The sequence below is a fragment of the Mercenaria mercenaria genome, chromosome 12, assembly GCF_021730395.1.
Source record: "Mercenaria mercenaria strain notata chromosome 12, MADL_Memer_1, whole genome shotgun sequence".
Lineage (NCBI taxonomy): Eukaryota > Metazoa > Mollusca > Bivalvia > Venerida > Veneridae > Mercenaria > Mercenaria mercenaria.
The window spans coordinates 15,326,325-15,344,686 of NC_069372.1; the positions used below are offsets into that span (position 1 = coordinate 15,326,325).

Below are 18,362 nucleotides of genomic sequence, written 5' to 3' on the forward strand. Positions count from 1 at the left end.
GCTGACTTGCGAGTTCTGTACATTGTCTTTAAGGGGTGATCAGTTGACCCTAGTTTCATGAAAATCATTCAACAGGTTAAGAAGATACAAAGCGAACACAAAATTAAAGGCTGAAACCTTGACCTAGAGTTGTGACCTTGACCTTAAGCTGACATGGCTGACACATTAGTTCTGCATATCATCTTGATGAGGTGATCACTTGACCGAAGTTTCATGAAAATCTTTCAGGAGATTTAAGAGATACAGAGCAGACAAAAAATGTTAGGGACGGAGACCATTCCTATAACCTCCAACCAATCATGGCGGGGGATTAATAAACAAAACTGAATGGCTTCAAAAGTGATGTAGCCTGCAACTTACTTTGACTTTAAAATGTTAGCATATAAAAAAAATCTATGCCCTGCAATTCTATCCACTATGCAGATCAAATTTCATTCATAGTTCTAATTCTACAAGGTAAAATTTGAACATTTTTTATTGTATCTACATTTACTTTCAGATTACATTTACAACATGCCCTATAATCACAGTAACTGAGTTTAAATACTGACAGTTCAAATACAACAATCTAAAATAAATACTCAATAGATTATCGGAGTAGAATTCATTTTTTGTGCCCTGAAAACAATAAAATACCTAGAATAACCCTTACCCTGCTCTATAATGAACTCATCCATCTTTCAATTTGGACAGTACCATTAACTGCTAAAAGGGGTATCTACCAAAAGAAATACAGTATTTCTTATTATTACTGACTGGCAAACAGAGCAGATCATGATCTGACTCCATGGATGTGCAGGCAGATCATGAACTACACTGGTTGAAAAGGCAAAACAAACCGTGTCCAGCATGGCAAAGGTTAATGGAGGTAGAAGACAAGGTTCCCAGCCTGTCAAGTAATGGCAAATGCCACACAATGATGGGAACCTTTTAGTATCTGAGCAATTATCTTAAATGTTACTGCTACACAAAGGTATATTGTTTTCCTGTTTCAAGCTTGATAGTGCTGATTAGAAGTGTCTTCAAAAATTCATAAATGTATTAAGTAAAATTAAGGGAAAGATTTCCAAATTTGTAGAAAGGATTGTTCATTTATGTGGTTACCACAAAGTAACATTTCAATACAAAGAAATAAATCAATTGACACATTGTCAAATCAATGTAAATAGACAGGAAATCCTCGAAACATACAGTGTTAGTAGTAAATGCAGTATACATTTTCATACCTCTATCACTTAATCGGACCTAAATTGTCTATGGATTACTAACTTAAAATATAAGACAAAATAAACTGCAAGGTTTTAAAAATCTCAATATATTACCCTTTAAAATGACCTGGATATGTCCTGTATAAAATATCACTGTAACCTACTTAAAGCTGCTTATATGACAGTTTTAAAACACAAGTGGGCCATTGTGGCCCTACCTCACTCACCCCAAGTTTAAAAGCTCTGACAGGTAGGGGTGCGTATCGGTCAAAATGATCGATATTCGATATATGATATTTTCTAACGAAATAATAACAGAGTACAAGACCATTATAGTAGTGCAATATGAACTTTACTACTAGTATTGAATACTATTGACTAATAACTTTTAAGGTTAGTCTACTCTGCGACAAAATCACATGACCTGGGTGTATTTTTTTTAGGAAAATCATGCAATCTAATGCATTTGCATCCAACATCGACCTTTCTGCAGACAGTATATCTCCAGAGGTGGAGAGAACTTGCTCTGCAGTCTGCACCTCCAATAGTTTCATTAAAGTATGACCAGACTTTACTATTGGTGGCAGCATGCTTATCATAGAGATTTATTCTTAATTTGTTTAGTACGCTTAGAATTTGCAGACGAAAAAATCATCACTGCAAAAATTACCGTTCTGTTCTGGGTACCATATACTTACATTTTTCGGATACTGTTGAACACTGACTGGCTGTCAGGTGTGACGTTGTAAAAAAGCATTTCCAGAGTAAACAAAGTATGCTAACTGGAGGAGAATTATTACTGAGGCCATTTAGTAAATTTACCAACTACAACTACATGTTTGTTTTTGACCGATATTTTGATCGATACAGGAACGTTTGATCCAATGTATCAATCGAACCCTGAATACCAGTATTCGCTACAAATCGAGAACCGGTACGCACCCCTACTGACAGGTTGTTAGCAATTTTGGTAGTCATGAAAAATATTTTGGCCAATAACTTCAAAAACTGACCTGCAGATTCAATGGTTTTCAAAACAATCGATATGGACATAAAGGGAAAAGAAGGCATGTTTTCCTTTAGATAAAGATGGCTACAACAATTATGATAGAGTTTTGACTTAGGCAATTATGAAGTTTCTATGGTGACGATTTCAATATATCATGTACATCAAGAGAAAAGTGACCTCACCATCTCGTGGCCATACTTTTTTTAAATGAATCAGACTAATTTGAACTAATAAGTATCTAAGCAGTTGGTCACCAAAAGTCAATATATACATGAAATTATTTCTGAACTGTAACAGCAGTTAAAAAATTCAAGTCATTTGAAGATTTTTTCATTTTTAAGTCATAAAAATTTGAAAACTCTTGGTAGAAGGTCACCCAAGAAATATATCTTTGGAATTTTTTTGAAAAGGGAAGAGGTCTAGGAGATGATGTTTGAAGATTTTTCTATTGTTAACTCTAGTTACTTTGTTCTTGACAATTTTGAATAATTTGAACAGTTTGTTCCTACTATGTACATATATATACAGAAAACTTGCCTTTTTTTAAAACAAAGCTGAGTGATGTGAAAGAGTTGTTCAATAGGTCACTGAAGGAACATGTCTGTACCATTATGCCTAAGTCAGAACAGTAGTTTCTCAAATACATGTAACATGCTATATAAGCTAAATTTGCCCCCTAATTTCCATGATTATTAAGGAAATGGAATTATTTGAAGGAATTTGGCAGAGAGGTTACCTATAGACATTCCAGCTGAATTATTCTGACCAGCTTTTCAAAGTTTCTACCTTTATATACAGATACCCGCTATGTCCACTGCCAGCCACATAGTTGCTTTTCTTTTTAACAAAATGTGATAATTGAAAGTATTTGATAGGGGTCAACCAAGGAAAATGTCTGTTAAATTATTTGAAATTAGGCCTTAGGTTTTCCAAGAAAAAACATTTAGAACTTTTTCCCAGTTGTTATGGAAATGAGCATTCAGTCTTGATGACCTCAATTTAAAGGAATCTGAAAATGGGGCATCTACCATCCATAGAACATTCCTGTAACCTTTGAATGAAATTGACTTAGCAGTTTTAAGAGTAGATATTCCTTTAAAAAAAACCTAAGTTACCTTGCAGATGGATACCCAACAATCCTAAAAGCTCATCATTTGCACTTTATGCTCAGGTGAGCTAAAGATCATTGCTATCTTGATAAACATTTTTTTCTCAAAACAAGGATGAAAATCACATTACTTAACAATTTTACAAAATTATAACTAAACGATCAGTATATCACAAGTGTTTATGCTCTTTGTGTTTAGGTGTCTGTATACTGTACACCTGATGTGTGGTTTTTCTATTGAATGATTGTACAGGTGATGCACCTATCAGCTGGTTGCCACTGGTGAGACTGTCCTTGTAACATTGTGTAAAATATCTGTTAGCGTCTGTTATATCTGGATCATTCAGGTACTCATCAATCTGAAACATCAGTAAGGACATAACTAGATGTTTTAACATGCTAGCTAATGTTCAGGGACAATATTAATTTCATGATATATGACAGTTAAAACAACATTCATGAAACAATTTCTTAACCCTTATCATGCTGGGCACGATTGATTCAGCCTTTTGCGAACAGTGTAGATCATGTTCAGCCTGCACATCCTTGCAGTCTGATCAAGATCTGCACTGTTCGCCATTCAGTCAGTATCTTTTTGATAAGCATCCCTTTTAACTGTTAATGGTGTCCAAATTGAAAGATGGACGAGTTCATTATAGAAATTTAGCAGGGTAAGGGTTAATAATAAGCTAGATGTGTGTGTATCACAATCATTTCAAAATAAAAGTTACATACTTCAACATTAAATTGACTATGTAAAGGTGCTGTTCTTCTTTTGTTCAACTTTACACCCTTTCAGCATAATGAAAAAAACAAACTTATTTACCAAACTACATCCGACAAATGTAATCACTGGTTATTGGCATTACAAATTGTTATTATTGAAGTGTATAACACTAACATCTATTTTAAACTTGATGGTCTGTGATTAGACAAACACACAAACATAAACAAACTGATGTTTTGACACCTATATACACTTACATCTACCCATTTACAGTTTGCTATTTCCTGCTCACAAACTTGAATCTTTTGGTCACTGTTGATTGGTCGCATTACACAGATGAAGTAGAAATCACTACATCCGTATCTATAGTTTTGTTGGTGTCTGAAAGATATAATTCCCACAAACTCTGTCTCTATTCCTGTCTCCTCGCGCACTTCACGTTGGGCAGTTTCAAATATTTCTTCACCTATTGAAATATAAATGAAACATGCATAAAATAATGCCCCATAAAGATTAGACATTTTTTACACTGAAGCACAGACAAAATGACATTCTAACATTCAATTTCATTGCTGTAAAATCACCTCAAATGACTTTTACAGTGATAACAGTGATAATTTATCTGTATCAGCATGCCTGCAAGGATATTCCGATGTACCAGTGCCAGCAGGTCTGCCGAGCAGTTCCTATGTATTGCTGCAGTTCCAGGGTAATATTTCTCCAAAAACCTACAAGTATCAGAATGTCAGTCAGGCAGTTTATACATATTTGTGGCAGTTCAAGGGTAATAATTTTACTGTATCATCATGTCTAACCATTTCCAATATAGCTGAAGCACTTCTAGGGCAATATTTTTCCAACAACCTACCAGTATCAGCATGTCCATCAGGCAACAGTTCCTATATAGCCATGGCAGCTCCAGGGTAATATTACTCAGCAACCTTCCTGTATCACATGTCAGCCAGGCAGTTCCTATACAGGTTTTTCACTTCCAGGGCAAAATTTATCTAACAACCTACCTGTATCAGCTTGTCAGCCAGGCATTTCCTATGTATACAGCTATTTCACTTCCAGGACAATATTTCTCCAACAACCTACTTGTATCAGCTTGTCAGCCAGGCATTTCCTATGTATACAGCTATTTCACTTCCAGGACAATATTTCTCCAACAACCTACTTGTATCAGCTTGTCAGCCAGGCATTTCCTATACAGCTATTTCACTTCCAGGACAATATTTCTCCAACAACCTACTTGTATCAGCTTGTCAGCCAGGCATTTCCTATACAGCTATTTCACTTCCAGGACAATATTTCTCCAACAACCTACTTGTATCAGCTTGTCAGCCAGGCATTTCCTATACAGCTATTTCACTTCTAGGGCAATATTTCTCCAACAACCTACTTGTATCAGCTTGTCAGCCAGGCATTTCCTATACAGCTATTTCACTTCCAGGACAATATTTCCTCTACAACCTACCTGGGTGATATTTCTCTTAAAACTTACCTTTATCAGAATGTCCACCAGGCAGTTTCCATTTTGCTTTCGCAGTCCCAGGGTGATATTTTTCTTGTATTACTAGCAGCTGATTCTTTTCATTCACAACAAATCCTGCCACACCTGAATAAAGAACAATACATTTCAACAAGTTACAAGAACTGTCAGAATCCAGTGCAGTCAACCTTTCAAAATGCTTTCCAACAGAGAAGCGAAAAGCATGGAAAACAGTGAACGCAACAGAAAAGTTGAACATGTTTTAGTATCTTTGTGCTTCGGGTAAGTAGTTAGGAGGGGGCTGTTGTTGCTTTCTTCTAAGGGGAGGGTGGAATGATGGATAATAAGACACTTTATCAAATATATCACGTAGTGTTAGAATGCCATTTTTTTTTTATTTTTGTTTTTTAGTGGATAAGTTGGGAGGGTGCATCTGGGATATACTAAGAAACTTAATGACATATTTTTTAGTGTGAAAAATGTAAATTACAAAAAAAATGGTGTGGGGGAGGAAGGTATAATTGGGGTGTAGAATTTGAGGCAAGAGTGTCAGGAGTACTATAACAGACAATACGATATTAAAATATTAAGTTGTTAGTGAAATGTAGAAAGCAAGTCTGATTGGCATTCAACTGTATTCTGGCTTGCATATTTAGATACAGAAAGTGTTTTCTACAGATTTGTTGATATATAAAGGTATCAGGGGTCTAGCTAGGTCCAATTTTTTGGGAGACGTCACTTCTCCCTCCAGCACCGTGCAAATTGTCAACAGTCCGGGTGGCGGTAATTAGCGAATGCGGATATCAAAGAAAATCGGGCAACTTACATTTCGCTTTGAGGTTAGTTTCGAGCAAAGTTTGAAGTTCCAAAGCACCTATTTCGCTCAAGTCGCCTACTTGCGAGAGCCCTGGGTATACATTCAAGTCGTTACCTAGATACTGACTGGCATATTTAAGAATATAAAATATTATCTTGATACTGATTGGCTTATTAAGTTATGTATGTGTTACCTAGATACTGGTTGGCATATTCTGGTACCATACTAGGTTCACTGGTAGGCAACCATTTTGCCATCATCACATATCCTGACTGAGCATGATGAAAGTCTAAGCCATACTAAAATCGTATAAAATAATTGGTTAGATGAAAACAAAGGAAATTTTCCTTTTGCAATTTTTATTGCACAACTAGTTCTTGTCTCATATGGCAAACTGAAGTATATGTAATAGATTGATCTAATTTTGTCATGCGTGAAACTCTTTTTATTCTCTTTTTATCTGTATTAGCCTTTATTACTATCCACACAACATTGTGACCACACCTCCTCATTTTTTTTGTCGAGTTTTAAGCCACACAAACACAGTTTATTGACATATGGAGACTTTCCAACTTTTGACGGAGGCAGAAGAACCCAGGTGCCCCTAAAAGCAGTATCTTAGGCAATGGCAGGCACATGGGTAGAACAACTTAATGTCTGCAAGCCAGGATGAAGCTTCCTCACATAATAACCATAACAAGATTGGGACCAACAAAATGAAGAACAAGTGATTTGGAGTCAAAGATCTTAACTGTTTGTCCAAAGTCCTAGGTTCAAGTCAGTTTTTCTTTTCCTGTAATAATTCTTTGAAAGAAACATTTCAGGAAGTAATCTTTTATATAGAGGATATTACATGAGTGTCTTTTCATACTGTATTTATTCAACGAGTTGAATAAAATAATAAAATGCGAGGCTCTGCCGAGCATTTTATCAATTTTATTCAACGAGTTTAATAAATTCAATGTGGAAAGTCACAAATGTAATATTCTTTTTATCACATAGCCTTTCCTGTCGAAACATTAAAAATTCTACTTTCTTTTACTATATAAACAAGTCAATTTGACCAACGTCTCCTTTACTATAAACGGCGTCAACGTCAAAGCTTTATTACACTAGTGTATTATCGTTTTTATTTAATGACTTTATTACACTCGCGCTACGTCAAACATGGGATAAAATTCATTTATGGTAAAAACACAACATTCAATATTTCTCTGTATCCTTTCAGTTGTTGTACAAATAACATCGTTACCTTAGCAAATACTGAAGTGACGTGAGCATGTTCCAGTGAGATCTTTGCCCAGAATCCACGTACACCACTACCTTCCCACTTGGGCATTGCAGCTATATGGAAATACAAAACTTACAATTGATAAATCCAAGCTTTGGCGCAGGTCTTTTTTTTACAAATATTACACCTCTTTTATTTCAATTAGTAACTAATTTCCATTTTTTTATGAACTGAAACAAACATTAAACATTCAGCAAAAGATATTTAGCAGGTTAGCTTGAGGGACAATAGGAGGAATATGTAATAATCAAAAGCCTTAAGTAAACTTTCTAACTGGCTGGATTGAAATAAGCATCTTGTATGACTTGTAGTGTATCACAGTACAGGAACTTTAAATGTAATGGTGATTTTACAATTTGGCATGCATCTGCATTAACTGCAGTAACATAATTGAACACAGATCTATGGTCCCACAGACAACTTACATTGCTACTGTGAAATCACTTATTTTAGCGGACTAATTTTTTGGACTTGTGGTTTAGTCAATCCACAAAATTAAAATCGTAACGAACAATCAAAACTTCCATATAATTTATCTTCAAAATTTGAAATCCTCAGATTCACAACCTTATGAAAAAGCTATTCTAAAAAAAATCACAAAATTCTGTGCTCACAAAATACAATGATTTTACATTACATCAAGCTAAACCACTAAGCTCACTATTTACCTGCTAGTTTTGTATCATACTCTTCAGCAGATTGGAACTTCTGGTCTTTGGTTTTCAGCACCATTCCACCGTAACTTAAAGAAATAATTTAAACCAATTCTGACAATTGTTGATAACATTTGAACTTGTGAACATTTTCATTTAGAAAAAAAAAATTATTCTGGCAGGAAATATTTAGAAACATATTGAACAAATGTATTTGAAACACAAAATACAACTGTAATATGGGCATTAAATGGTTTACAATGATTTCTATTATGCACTGAGCACAGAATTCTCAAACCTTTTTTTAAAAATCCTATCAAAGGCAATTTACAATCTATGTTAGCAAAACAAAAAATGTTAAAACATGTAACCATTCTCTGGTCCCTAAACTTGTGTCACATAATGGCAATGACTGTATATGTATGTCTTTGAATTTGCTGTTTCTTTCTAAAATGGCCTGTTTGATGGTTTGTTAAATTCGCACATTCTCATTAAAAGTAAAACGACATTTTCACACAATTTTGTTCTCCAGCAAGTGCGCTTGAATTCATTTTTTGTACATGTTCTTAGAATTATAAACCAAAATATCTGGGTATTTTTTTACCACTAACAACATGAGTAGTTACAAATGTTTAATCATTAATGCAAAGAATTATCACCTTGATTTAAAATATATAAACTTAATACATGTAGTTCTTTATAAACAATTCACTAACTGCCCAAATGTCAAACACTGAAGATGCTCTGCACAAAATAATTTGAACTGGGAAGTTTGCTCACACCCAAGAGAACGAGTGTCACATTAAAGATCTTTTGCTTCCTTAAACAATTCTTCTGAGTATATCAATTAAGAAATAATTTATAGCAAAAGTATGCCTTAACACTATTTATGCACGATGGGTGGTTATACGTTGGGCATAATAAATTATTTGTATGACGTATTACCGCTTGAGTGTATAAATAGTGTTAAAACACGGTTTTGCTAAAAATTATTTCGATTCTAATATGCCCTTATTCTAAAACAGTAGAATAGCGCTCTTTCTTGGTCGCAACAAAAACATTGATGTCACTGCACTTTAACGTGATGTCATTCTAGCGTAAGAGTGTTTTAACAGAAGAAAGCATTTTAGAATAATGTATTCAATGAGATAATACAAGACGTCAAACTATAACTTGTTAGAATATTTAGAGTGAATTTTACTTTTAATTACCTTTTTTCTAACAATTTCATGTAACTTATATAAAATATTAAAAGGTGAAATAATGACACAAAAGTGTCTGAATACTGTAACAAGAGATCACAGAGTGATCTTGGCGCCCACAATCGAGCCATTTTTGAATGTTCCAAATTTCAAGACTAGCTCAAGGTCAAAATCAAGGTCAAAGTTCATTTCGGTACTGTGCATGTGGTCCATGCATGTGGTACAAATTTGAAAGCTGTAGCTTGAGAAATGTGAAAGTAGGTCGCTAGATCAATTTCAAGGTCAAAGTTCATTTCGGAACGCAAAACTAGGCATGTGGTCCAAATTTGAAAGCTGTAGCTTGAGAAATGTGAAAGTAGGTCACTAGATCAATTTCAAGGTCAAAGTTCATTTCGGTACACAAACCTATGCATGTGCTTCAAACTGAAGGCTGTAGCTTGAGAAATGTAAAAGTAGGTACTAGGTAAAGAATCAAGGTCAAATTTCAATTCAGAACACAAAACTATGCATGTGGTCCAAATCTGAAGCCTGCAGCTTAAGAAATGTGAAAGTAGGTCACTACGTCAATCTCAAGGTCAAAGTTCATTTCGGTACACAAAACTATGCATGTGGTCCAAATTTGAAGGCTGTAGCTTAAGAAATGTGAAAGTAGGTCACCAGGTCAAAATCAAGGTCAAATTTCATTTCAGAACACAAAACTATGCATGTGGTCCAAATTTGAAGCCTGTCAAATTTGAAGCCTTCAAAAATGTGAAAGTAGGTCAATAGGTCAATGTTAAGGTCAAAGTTTATTTCGATACACAAATCTATGCATGTGGTTCAAATTTGAAGGCTGTAGCTACAGAAATGTGAAAGTAAGTCACTAGGCCAAGAACAAGGTCAACTCATGTCAAGGACCATCTAGCCACTCAAAACTATACACTGTATTTGAATGTTGTAGGTTATGGACAAGAAGATTTTTAAAGTTTTTCCCTGTATGTCTATATAAACCATGTGACCCCTGGGGTGGGGCCATATTTGACCCTAGGGGGATAATTTGAACAACTTTGGTAGAGGACCACTAGATGATGCTACATTTCAAATATATAAGCCCTAAGCCCTGTGACTTTGGACAAGAAGATTTTCAAAGTTTTTCCCTATATAAATCTATGTAAATTATAAAAATAAACAAAGGGCCATAACCCACTCAAAAATTGTTGAACCAGTCTGATTTTCAGGGGGACTCAACTAGGGTATAAATACATCATTCTGACAAAGTTTGGTCAAAATCCCCCCCAGTAGTTTCTGAGGAGATGCAATAACGAGAAATTGTTAATGGACGGAAGGACAGATGGAAGGACGATGGACCACAGATGCAGAGTGATTTGAATAGCCCACCATCTGATGATGGTGGGCTACAAATGTAGAATATAGATCAAGTTTTCATCATAAATTATTTTCCAAGTTATAAATGACAACAAAAAAGATGCAAATAAATATAGTTTTTTTTTGTTTTACAAATTTGAATCTGATTTAAAGTCTGTGAATATAGTTGGAAATAAAAACAACACGACTGAACATCCCTGTACAGTATGAAGTATGTGCAATACATTATAGAGCTTTAACAGATCAAGCCAAAATGAAGTTGCAAAGACTGGCTATAAAGAGTTATTGTAAGTTAGTACATTTATATCAATGCTATAAAATATATCACTTGTGTACATATGAAAGCATGATGCTACAGCGCATACAACACTTACAGATCTTTTGTTACCTGAAATCCTTCACTTTCTTTTGTACTCATCTGAAAAATCAAGAGATATGCATGTCAAAGGAAAATATTGCATCACATGAAAATGTTATTAATGTCCTTTACTGATGTTTTAAACTGACAACTAACCAAACATTTTTCACTTTACAAAACAGGCCAAACAACATTTTCTTTTTTGTTTTCCACTGGCACAGGGAGACATGAATGTGTTAACAAAGAAATTACTCATCAAGTACTCAGGAGCCAGCATCGAAATATTTTACAACAATGGGTGAACCAAAAGTTTTGAAGTACAAGTGATTCAAAGTCAGCAGCCATATACAGGGTTGCAGTCCTTACAAAGTTCATCACTTTGCCAAAAACTACTTCCACCTTGTATGTATCTGCTCTGTAATCTTCTCAATACAATACACTTACTGTTTTTTTTTTAATCTAAACCTTCTCTTGCTTTAAATTCTTTCTTTAATTCCTGCCGTTTCTTGGCCTTGTTCTCCCTGGATTTTTTCTGTTGTGCGGCCTCTCTCTTGCTTATAGCATCAAAGCTGTTGTCCTTGTTGTACAGTATATCCAGCTGGTATACAAGTTTCTGTCTCGCTATCTTCCGGTTCTCGGACTGTGCTCGTGTCTCGTGACTCTGCGAAATGTACAAAATGTCTCTCGTAACTATGCAAAATTTTGTTAAGCAGTCAATTCATATGCATGTCATGTGAGAATAAAAATCTTTAGATGAAAATCAAAACTGCTGGCTCTAGACAGAAAACAAGAGCTGTCACTAATGGTGACAAATGCCCCCGCAGCACCTTGACCTTTGACCTGGTGACCCCAAAGTCAATAGTGGTCGTGTATTCAATAAGTACTATCAGCATGTGAAGTCTGAAGGTCCTGGGTGCAGTGGTTTGCGAGTTAAGTGCCTTCATGCATAAAGTTAACATTCGCCCCTGTGACCTTGACCTTTGACCTGGTGACCCCAAAGTCAGTAGGGGTCGTGTACTCAGTAGGTACTATCAGCATGTGAAGTTTGAAGGTCCTGGGTGCAGTGGTTCGCGAGTAAAGTGCCTTCATGCAAAAAGGTAACATTGGCCCCTGTGACCTAAACCTTTGACCTGGTGACCCCAAAGTCAGTAGGGGTCGTGTACTCAATAAGTACTATCAGCACGTGTAGTTTGAAGGTCCTGGGTGCAGTGGTTTGCGAGTAAAGTGTCTTCATGCAAAATGTTAACGTTGTGACGAACGAACGAACAAACTAGCTAACGAACTAACGAACGGACTGACAGTTGAAAACTAATATGCCTCCCTTCGGTGTAGACCACAGACCTGTAGACCACAGATGTGTAAACCACAGATGTGTAGACCACAGACCTATAGACCACAGACGTGTAGACCACAGACCTGTAGACCACAGATGTGTAGACCACAGATATGTAGACTACAGACGTGTAGACCACAGATGTGTAGACCACAGATGTGTAAACCAGAGATATGTAGACCACAGACCTATAGACCACCGACGTGTAGACCACAGATGTGTAGACCACAGATATGTAGACCACAGACCTGTAGACCACAGATGTGTAAACCACAGACCTGTAGACCTCAATGTGTAGACCACAGATGTGTAAACCACAGATGTGTAGACATCAGATGTGTATACCACAGACATGTAGACCACAGACTTGTAGACCACAGACATGAAGACCACAGATGTGTAAACCACAGACGTGTAGACCACAGACATGTAAACCACAGATGTGTCGACCACAGATGTGTAAACCACAGATGTGTAGACCACTGACCTGTAGACCACAGATGTGTAGATCACAGCTGAGTCTTGTACACTACAGATGTGTAGACCTCAGATGTGTAGACCACAGATGTGTAAACCACAGATGTGTAGACCTCAAGTGTGTAGACCAGAGATGTGTAGACCACAGACCTGTAGACCAAGATGTGTAGACCACAGATCTGTAGACCACAGCTGAGTCTTGTACACTACAGACATGTAGACTACAAACGTGTTGATCACAGATGTTTGATAACTTTTTATTACATACTACACTTTCACTACACCTGCTTTTATAGATAATTAATCACCAGAAAAATAACTTTTCTATGATCCTAAAATAAAGTTGTTCAAAAATAATTCCAAAATAAAACAGAGAAACAATGAACTACTTGAAAAAAATATTTTAAAACAGCAAGCAAACTCATTATAGGTGCCTTACTTTAACAACAATGCCTGTAGGTATATGCTTTAGTTGTACACAGTTGCTGGTCTTTGCGACAGCTTGTCCCCCAGGTCCACTTCCTCGAATAAACTCTTCCTCTATGTCGTCTTCCTTCAATTCTGGCCACGCGTACGTCTTCTTTGATACTGGTCGCAACAAAACAGAAGCTTGTAGTTGTGGACTTAAAGAACAAGACATACATTGTGAAATGGAGGAGACAGATATACATTGTAGTAACAGGTTTCCCATTAAACATTTTTCAAACTGCAGTTATTTATAGCTTAATGGTTCTGAACGTGCCTGGCATTTATTTCAACCATACCTACTTTTAACAAGAGCTGTCCGTAAAACAGCGCGCTCGGCTTTTCTCAGTGCTTGACTCTGAATTAGAGCTTTGCCAGTAAAAAAAATTCCAAGTTAAAAAGGGACATAACTCTGTCAAAATTCAAACCAGATTTATGGGAATTGTGCCTCCTGGTGTAGACTTTGATAGTAAATAACTACTTTGAGTTTCGAGTCAAAAGCTTTAATAGTAACAGAGATATTTGACTTTAACAAAAATTTTAACAAAAAATTCTAAGTTAAAAAGGGGCATAATTCGGTCAAAATTCAAAATAGAGTTATGGGGATTGTTTCTCCTGGTGTAGACTTTGATGGTAAATAAGTATTTTAAGTTTCAAGTCAATAGCTTTGATAGTAACAGAGATAAATTTGACATTATCAAAAACTTTAACCAAAAATTCTAAGTTAAAAAGGGGTATAATTCTGTCAAACTTATATTCAGAGTTATGGGGATTGTTTCTCCTGGTGTAGACTTTGATAGTAAATAACTATTTTAAGTTTCAAGTCAATAGCTTTGATAGTAACAGAGATATTTGACTTTATCAAAAACTTTAACCAACGGCGACAGCAACGCCGACGCCAACATCGGGGCGAGTGCAATAGCTCTACTTTTTCTTCGAAAAGTCAAGCTAAAAACCTGTCTGATTTACAGCATGTACTTTATTTAGAACAAGAGCTGTCCGTAAGACAGCCAAGCTCGACTATTCGAAATATTGTCCCAGAAGCAGGAAAATATCACCCAACAAGAGCTGTCGGATGACAGCGCGCTCGACTATTCGAAGAATTGATTGAAGAATGGAGTCAAAATATTTCCATAGATTTTCAGACTAAACAAAAAAATGGATTAAACAAAAAATGTTCCTGTATTTGTGGATTTCGATTAGTCTTGCACTAAATGGCAATGTGTGACCATGATGGCAAATATGTTAAGTTATATGTTAGGCAGAACATGGACTAATATGAAAAATTTAACTAATTTCTAAGTCCAAAAAGGGCCATAATTCAGTCAAAATAGTTGACAGAGTTATGTTCTCTTGCCTACAGATGGAAATCATGTTGATAAACTAGTGTTAAAAGTTTCAAAGCCACAGTTCAAACAGTTTTGACAAAACGCTGACTTGTAAGAAAAATTGAACAAATTTCAAAGTCCAAAAAGGGCCATAATTCAGTCAAAATAATTGTCAGAGTTATGTACTCTTGCCTACAGATGGAAATCATAATGATAAACAAGAGTTTAAAGTTTAAAAGCCATATGTCAAATAGTCTTGACAAAACATGGACATTTACAAAACAGAACCAATTTCCAAGTTCAAAAAGGGCCATAATTCAGCCAAAAAAGATGAGAGAGTTACGTACTCTTGCCTATTGATAGAGACTATTATACTGAACAAGATATAAAAGTTTCAAAGCCATATGTCAAACACTTTACACAAAATATAAACTGGTACCAAAAACTTAACCAAGATTTCTAAGTCTAAAGGGGCCATAATTCAGTCAAAATGCTTGATGGAGTAATGTACTCTTGCCTACAACTGGACATTGTGATGGTAAACAAGTGTTGAAAGTTTCAAAGCTTTATCTCAAAAGACTTTGTCAAAATGTGGACTGGTACGAAAAACTTAACCAAGATTTCTAAGTCAAAAAGGGGCCATAATTCAACCAAAATGCTTGATGGAGTTATGTACTCTTGCCTACAACTGAACATGGTGATGGTAAACAAGTGTTGAAAGTTTCAAAGCTTTACCTCAAAAGACTTTGTCAAAATATGAACTGGTACGAAAAACTTAACCAAGATTTCTAAGTCAAACGGGGCCATAATTCAGTCAAAATGCTTGACAGAGTTATGTACTCTTGCCTATAACTGGACATGGTGATGGTAAACAAGTGTTGAAAGTTTCAAAGCTTTATCTCAAAAGACTTTGTCAAAATGTGGACTGGTACGAAAAACTTAACAAGGGTGTGACGCCGACGCCGACACCGACGCCGACGCCGTGGTGAGTAGGATAGCTCTACTTATTCTTCGAATAGTCGAGCTAAAAAGGTTAAATATCAAAAGAGTTTTAAGTTCAAAAGGGGGCATAATTTGACCAAAATGCATATCAGTTATGGGACTTGCTGCTATCAACTAGTTTTATAACCCCGAAGGCACATGTGAAGCTTCAGTTCAATATCTGCATTAGTTTTGGAGATAGAAACTCGCATGTAAAACTTTAACCAGAATTTTCAGAGTCCAAAAGGGGGCATAATTTGCCCAAAATACATGCCACAGTTATGGGACTTGACCCAGTGAGGTTGGTAATTGATCTAGAAAAAGAAAAAATAAGTTTCAAATCTATATGCCTTTTAGTAATTGCTGTATGTACTTGCACGCAAAACTTTAACCAGGATTTTCTAAGTCCAAAAAGGGGAATAATTTGCTCAAAATACATGTAAGAGTTATGGGACTTGATCCAGTGAGGTTAGTAATTGATCTAGAAAAAGAAAAAATAAGTTTCAAATCTATATGCCTTTTAGTAATAGCTATATGTACTCGCACGCAAAACTTTAACCAGAATTTGCTAAGTCCAAAAGGGGGCATAATTTGGCAAAAATGAAAGTCAGAGTTATGGGACTTGATGCTATCAACTAGTTTTATAACCCCGAAGACACATGTGAAGTTTCAATTCAATATCTGCATTAGTTTTGGAGATAGTAACTTGCATGTAAAACTTTAACCAAAATTTTCTAAGTCTAAAAGGGGGCATAATTTGCTCAAAATACATGTCAGAGTTATGGGACTTGACCCAGTGAGGTTGGTAATTGATCTAGAAAAAGAAAAAATAAGTTTCAAATCTATATGCCTTTTAGAAATAGCTGTATGTACTTGCACGCAAAACTTTAACCAGAATTTTCTAAGTCCAAAAGGGGGCATAATTTGGCCAAAATGAAGGTCAGAGTTATGGAACTTGCTGCTATCAACTAGTTTTATAACCCTGAAGACACATGTGAAGTTTCAAATCAATATCTGCATTAGTTTTGGAGATAGTAACTTGCATGTAAAACTTTAACCAAAATTTTCTAAGTCCAAAAGGGGGCATAATTTGCTCAAAATACATGTCAGAGTTATGGGACTTGACCCAGAGAGGTTGGTAATTGACCTAGAAAAAGAAAAAATAAGTTTCAAAGCTATATGCCTTTAACTGATGGCTGTATGTACTTGCATGCAAAAACTTAACCAAGGTGTGACGCCGACGCCGACGCCAGGGTGAGCAGAATAGCTAGACTATTCTTCGAATAGTCGAGCTAAAAATTCGAAAAGTCTTTGTCTGATGACATGCCACACACAAACATGTATTTATACGAGACAATATTTTCTTATGGAACAAAATTAGATACAGACACCCAAACAACATTAAACCAAGAACTGAATTACATGCAAATCCCAGTGACAACATTGTACCTTGGAAACAATGTTAGTGTTTATTTTATGCCTGAAATTGGAATCTGATTATAACGACTCTTCCCTATTGTGTATATCATATATTTCCCTTTCTTAGGCAGATTTTACTTATTCTAAGCACAAATGTTGCAATACTGCTTGGTAATAGTGTGTAAAAAACTGATTGCATGTACCTACAGTCTGCCAAGTTGGGGTAGCCGAAGTCAGAGCTAAGTACTACTAGATACTAACCTTGTTAATTTCAGTCCAGTTCTACTGGAGTGGAGACTAGCACCGAGTGTCTTCCAGACTGACATCTATCTGCAATATTATAGAAAAACAATGCAGAACCACAGTGTGACTGCCGGCAAGAAAAACAAGATTGCCATTACACTCTTGATACTTGAACAAGCCAATCTATTTCCTCTAAAAAGGAATACAGCAACTTTTACCAGATCAAACTTCATCTCTGGTGATTTTTACTAGAGACTTACTTTGACGTTACCTTAGTGATATTGCCTATAGGAGAGATCGCCGTGACGTCACGCATTAAAACCTGTTTATTTGGTGGTGGGCAAAACAAATGTTTGATAACTTTTATGCTCATTTATGGATTTTAAAAATTCAAAAAGTTTTGAAATGCTTACAATTTTCATATTATCTCATTTAAATATCTTTTTAAAATGAATATCCATTTTAAATGACATGTGATTTCTAATAGGGGCGTAGCGATGTTCAAACTTTTAGAAAAAAACGCTATAAGTTCAATGTTCATAGTTAATCCATTTTTTTTCGAAATAATAATAAAAAGTAATCAATAAATTGCTTGTTTTATATCCTTTCCATTGATAAAAAAAATATTGATATCATTTGTGTTTTAAGAGTTTAAGTTTAAGCTGTTAGAAAAACATCACTGTTTACAAAAAACATGGACGCTCGGCGTCTGCCCACCCGCTCTCTGTCTTATCAGTTATAAAAATAGAAATAACATGGGATTTGTATGCAAACATAATCTCTCCTATTCAGATAAGTTACAGGTTGTTTGGTTCTTCGATAATAGGGGCTGTTAATAGGAGAGATTGTGTTTGTATACAACTGTTGTATTTTCTATTTTTAGAAC

General features: G+C 35.6%; 2 protein-coding genes across 3 annotated transcripts; both read right to left on the reverse strand.

Moving 5' to 3' along the window:
• Nucleotides 1-457: 457 nt before the first annotated feature.
• Nucleotides 458-13,603, reverse strand: LOC123534617 (uncharacterized). Of its 2 annotated transcripts, XM_045316932.2 has the most exons (10): nucleotides 13,480-13,603; nucleotides 13,051-13,190; nucleotides 11,675-11,891; nucleotides 11,247-11,290; nucleotides 8,321-8,394; nucleotides 7,614-7,705; nucleotides 6,555-6,660; nucleotides 5,557-5,670; nucleotides 4,310-4,518; nucleotides 458-3,684 (listed from the first exon to the last, which is right to left on the reverse strand). In XM_045316932.2, the coding sequence occupies exons 4-10, from the start codon at nucleotides 11,288-11,290 to the stop codon at nucleotides 3,496-3,498; spliced, it is 828 nt and encodes a 275-aa protein (XP_045172867.2). In that variant the 5' UTR covers nucleotides 11,675-11,891; nucleotides 13,051-13,190; nucleotides 13,480-13,603; the 3' UTR covers nucleotides 458-3,495. The 2 variants fall into 2 exon arrangements, with proteins under 2 accessions (XP_045172867.2, XP_045172868.2); XM_045316933.2 differs by lacking the exons at nucleotides 13,051-13,190; nucleotides 13,480-13,603 and having other exon boundaries at nucleotides 11,261-11,290; nucleotides 11,675-11,783.
• Nucleotides 11,685-17,559, reverse strand: LOC123534618 (mitochondrial translation release factor in rescue-like). Its single transcript, XM_045316934.2, has 3 exons — nucleotides 17,495-17,559; nucleotides 13,480-13,663; nucleotides 11,685-11,891 (listed from the first exon to the last, which is right to left on the reverse strand). Exons 1-3 carry the CDS (start codon nucleotides 17,557-17,559, stop codon nucleotides 11,685-11,687), a joined length of 456 nt encoding a protein of 151 aa, XP_045172869.2.
• Between the last annotated feature and the right edge of the window lie 803 nt (nucleotides 17,560-18,362).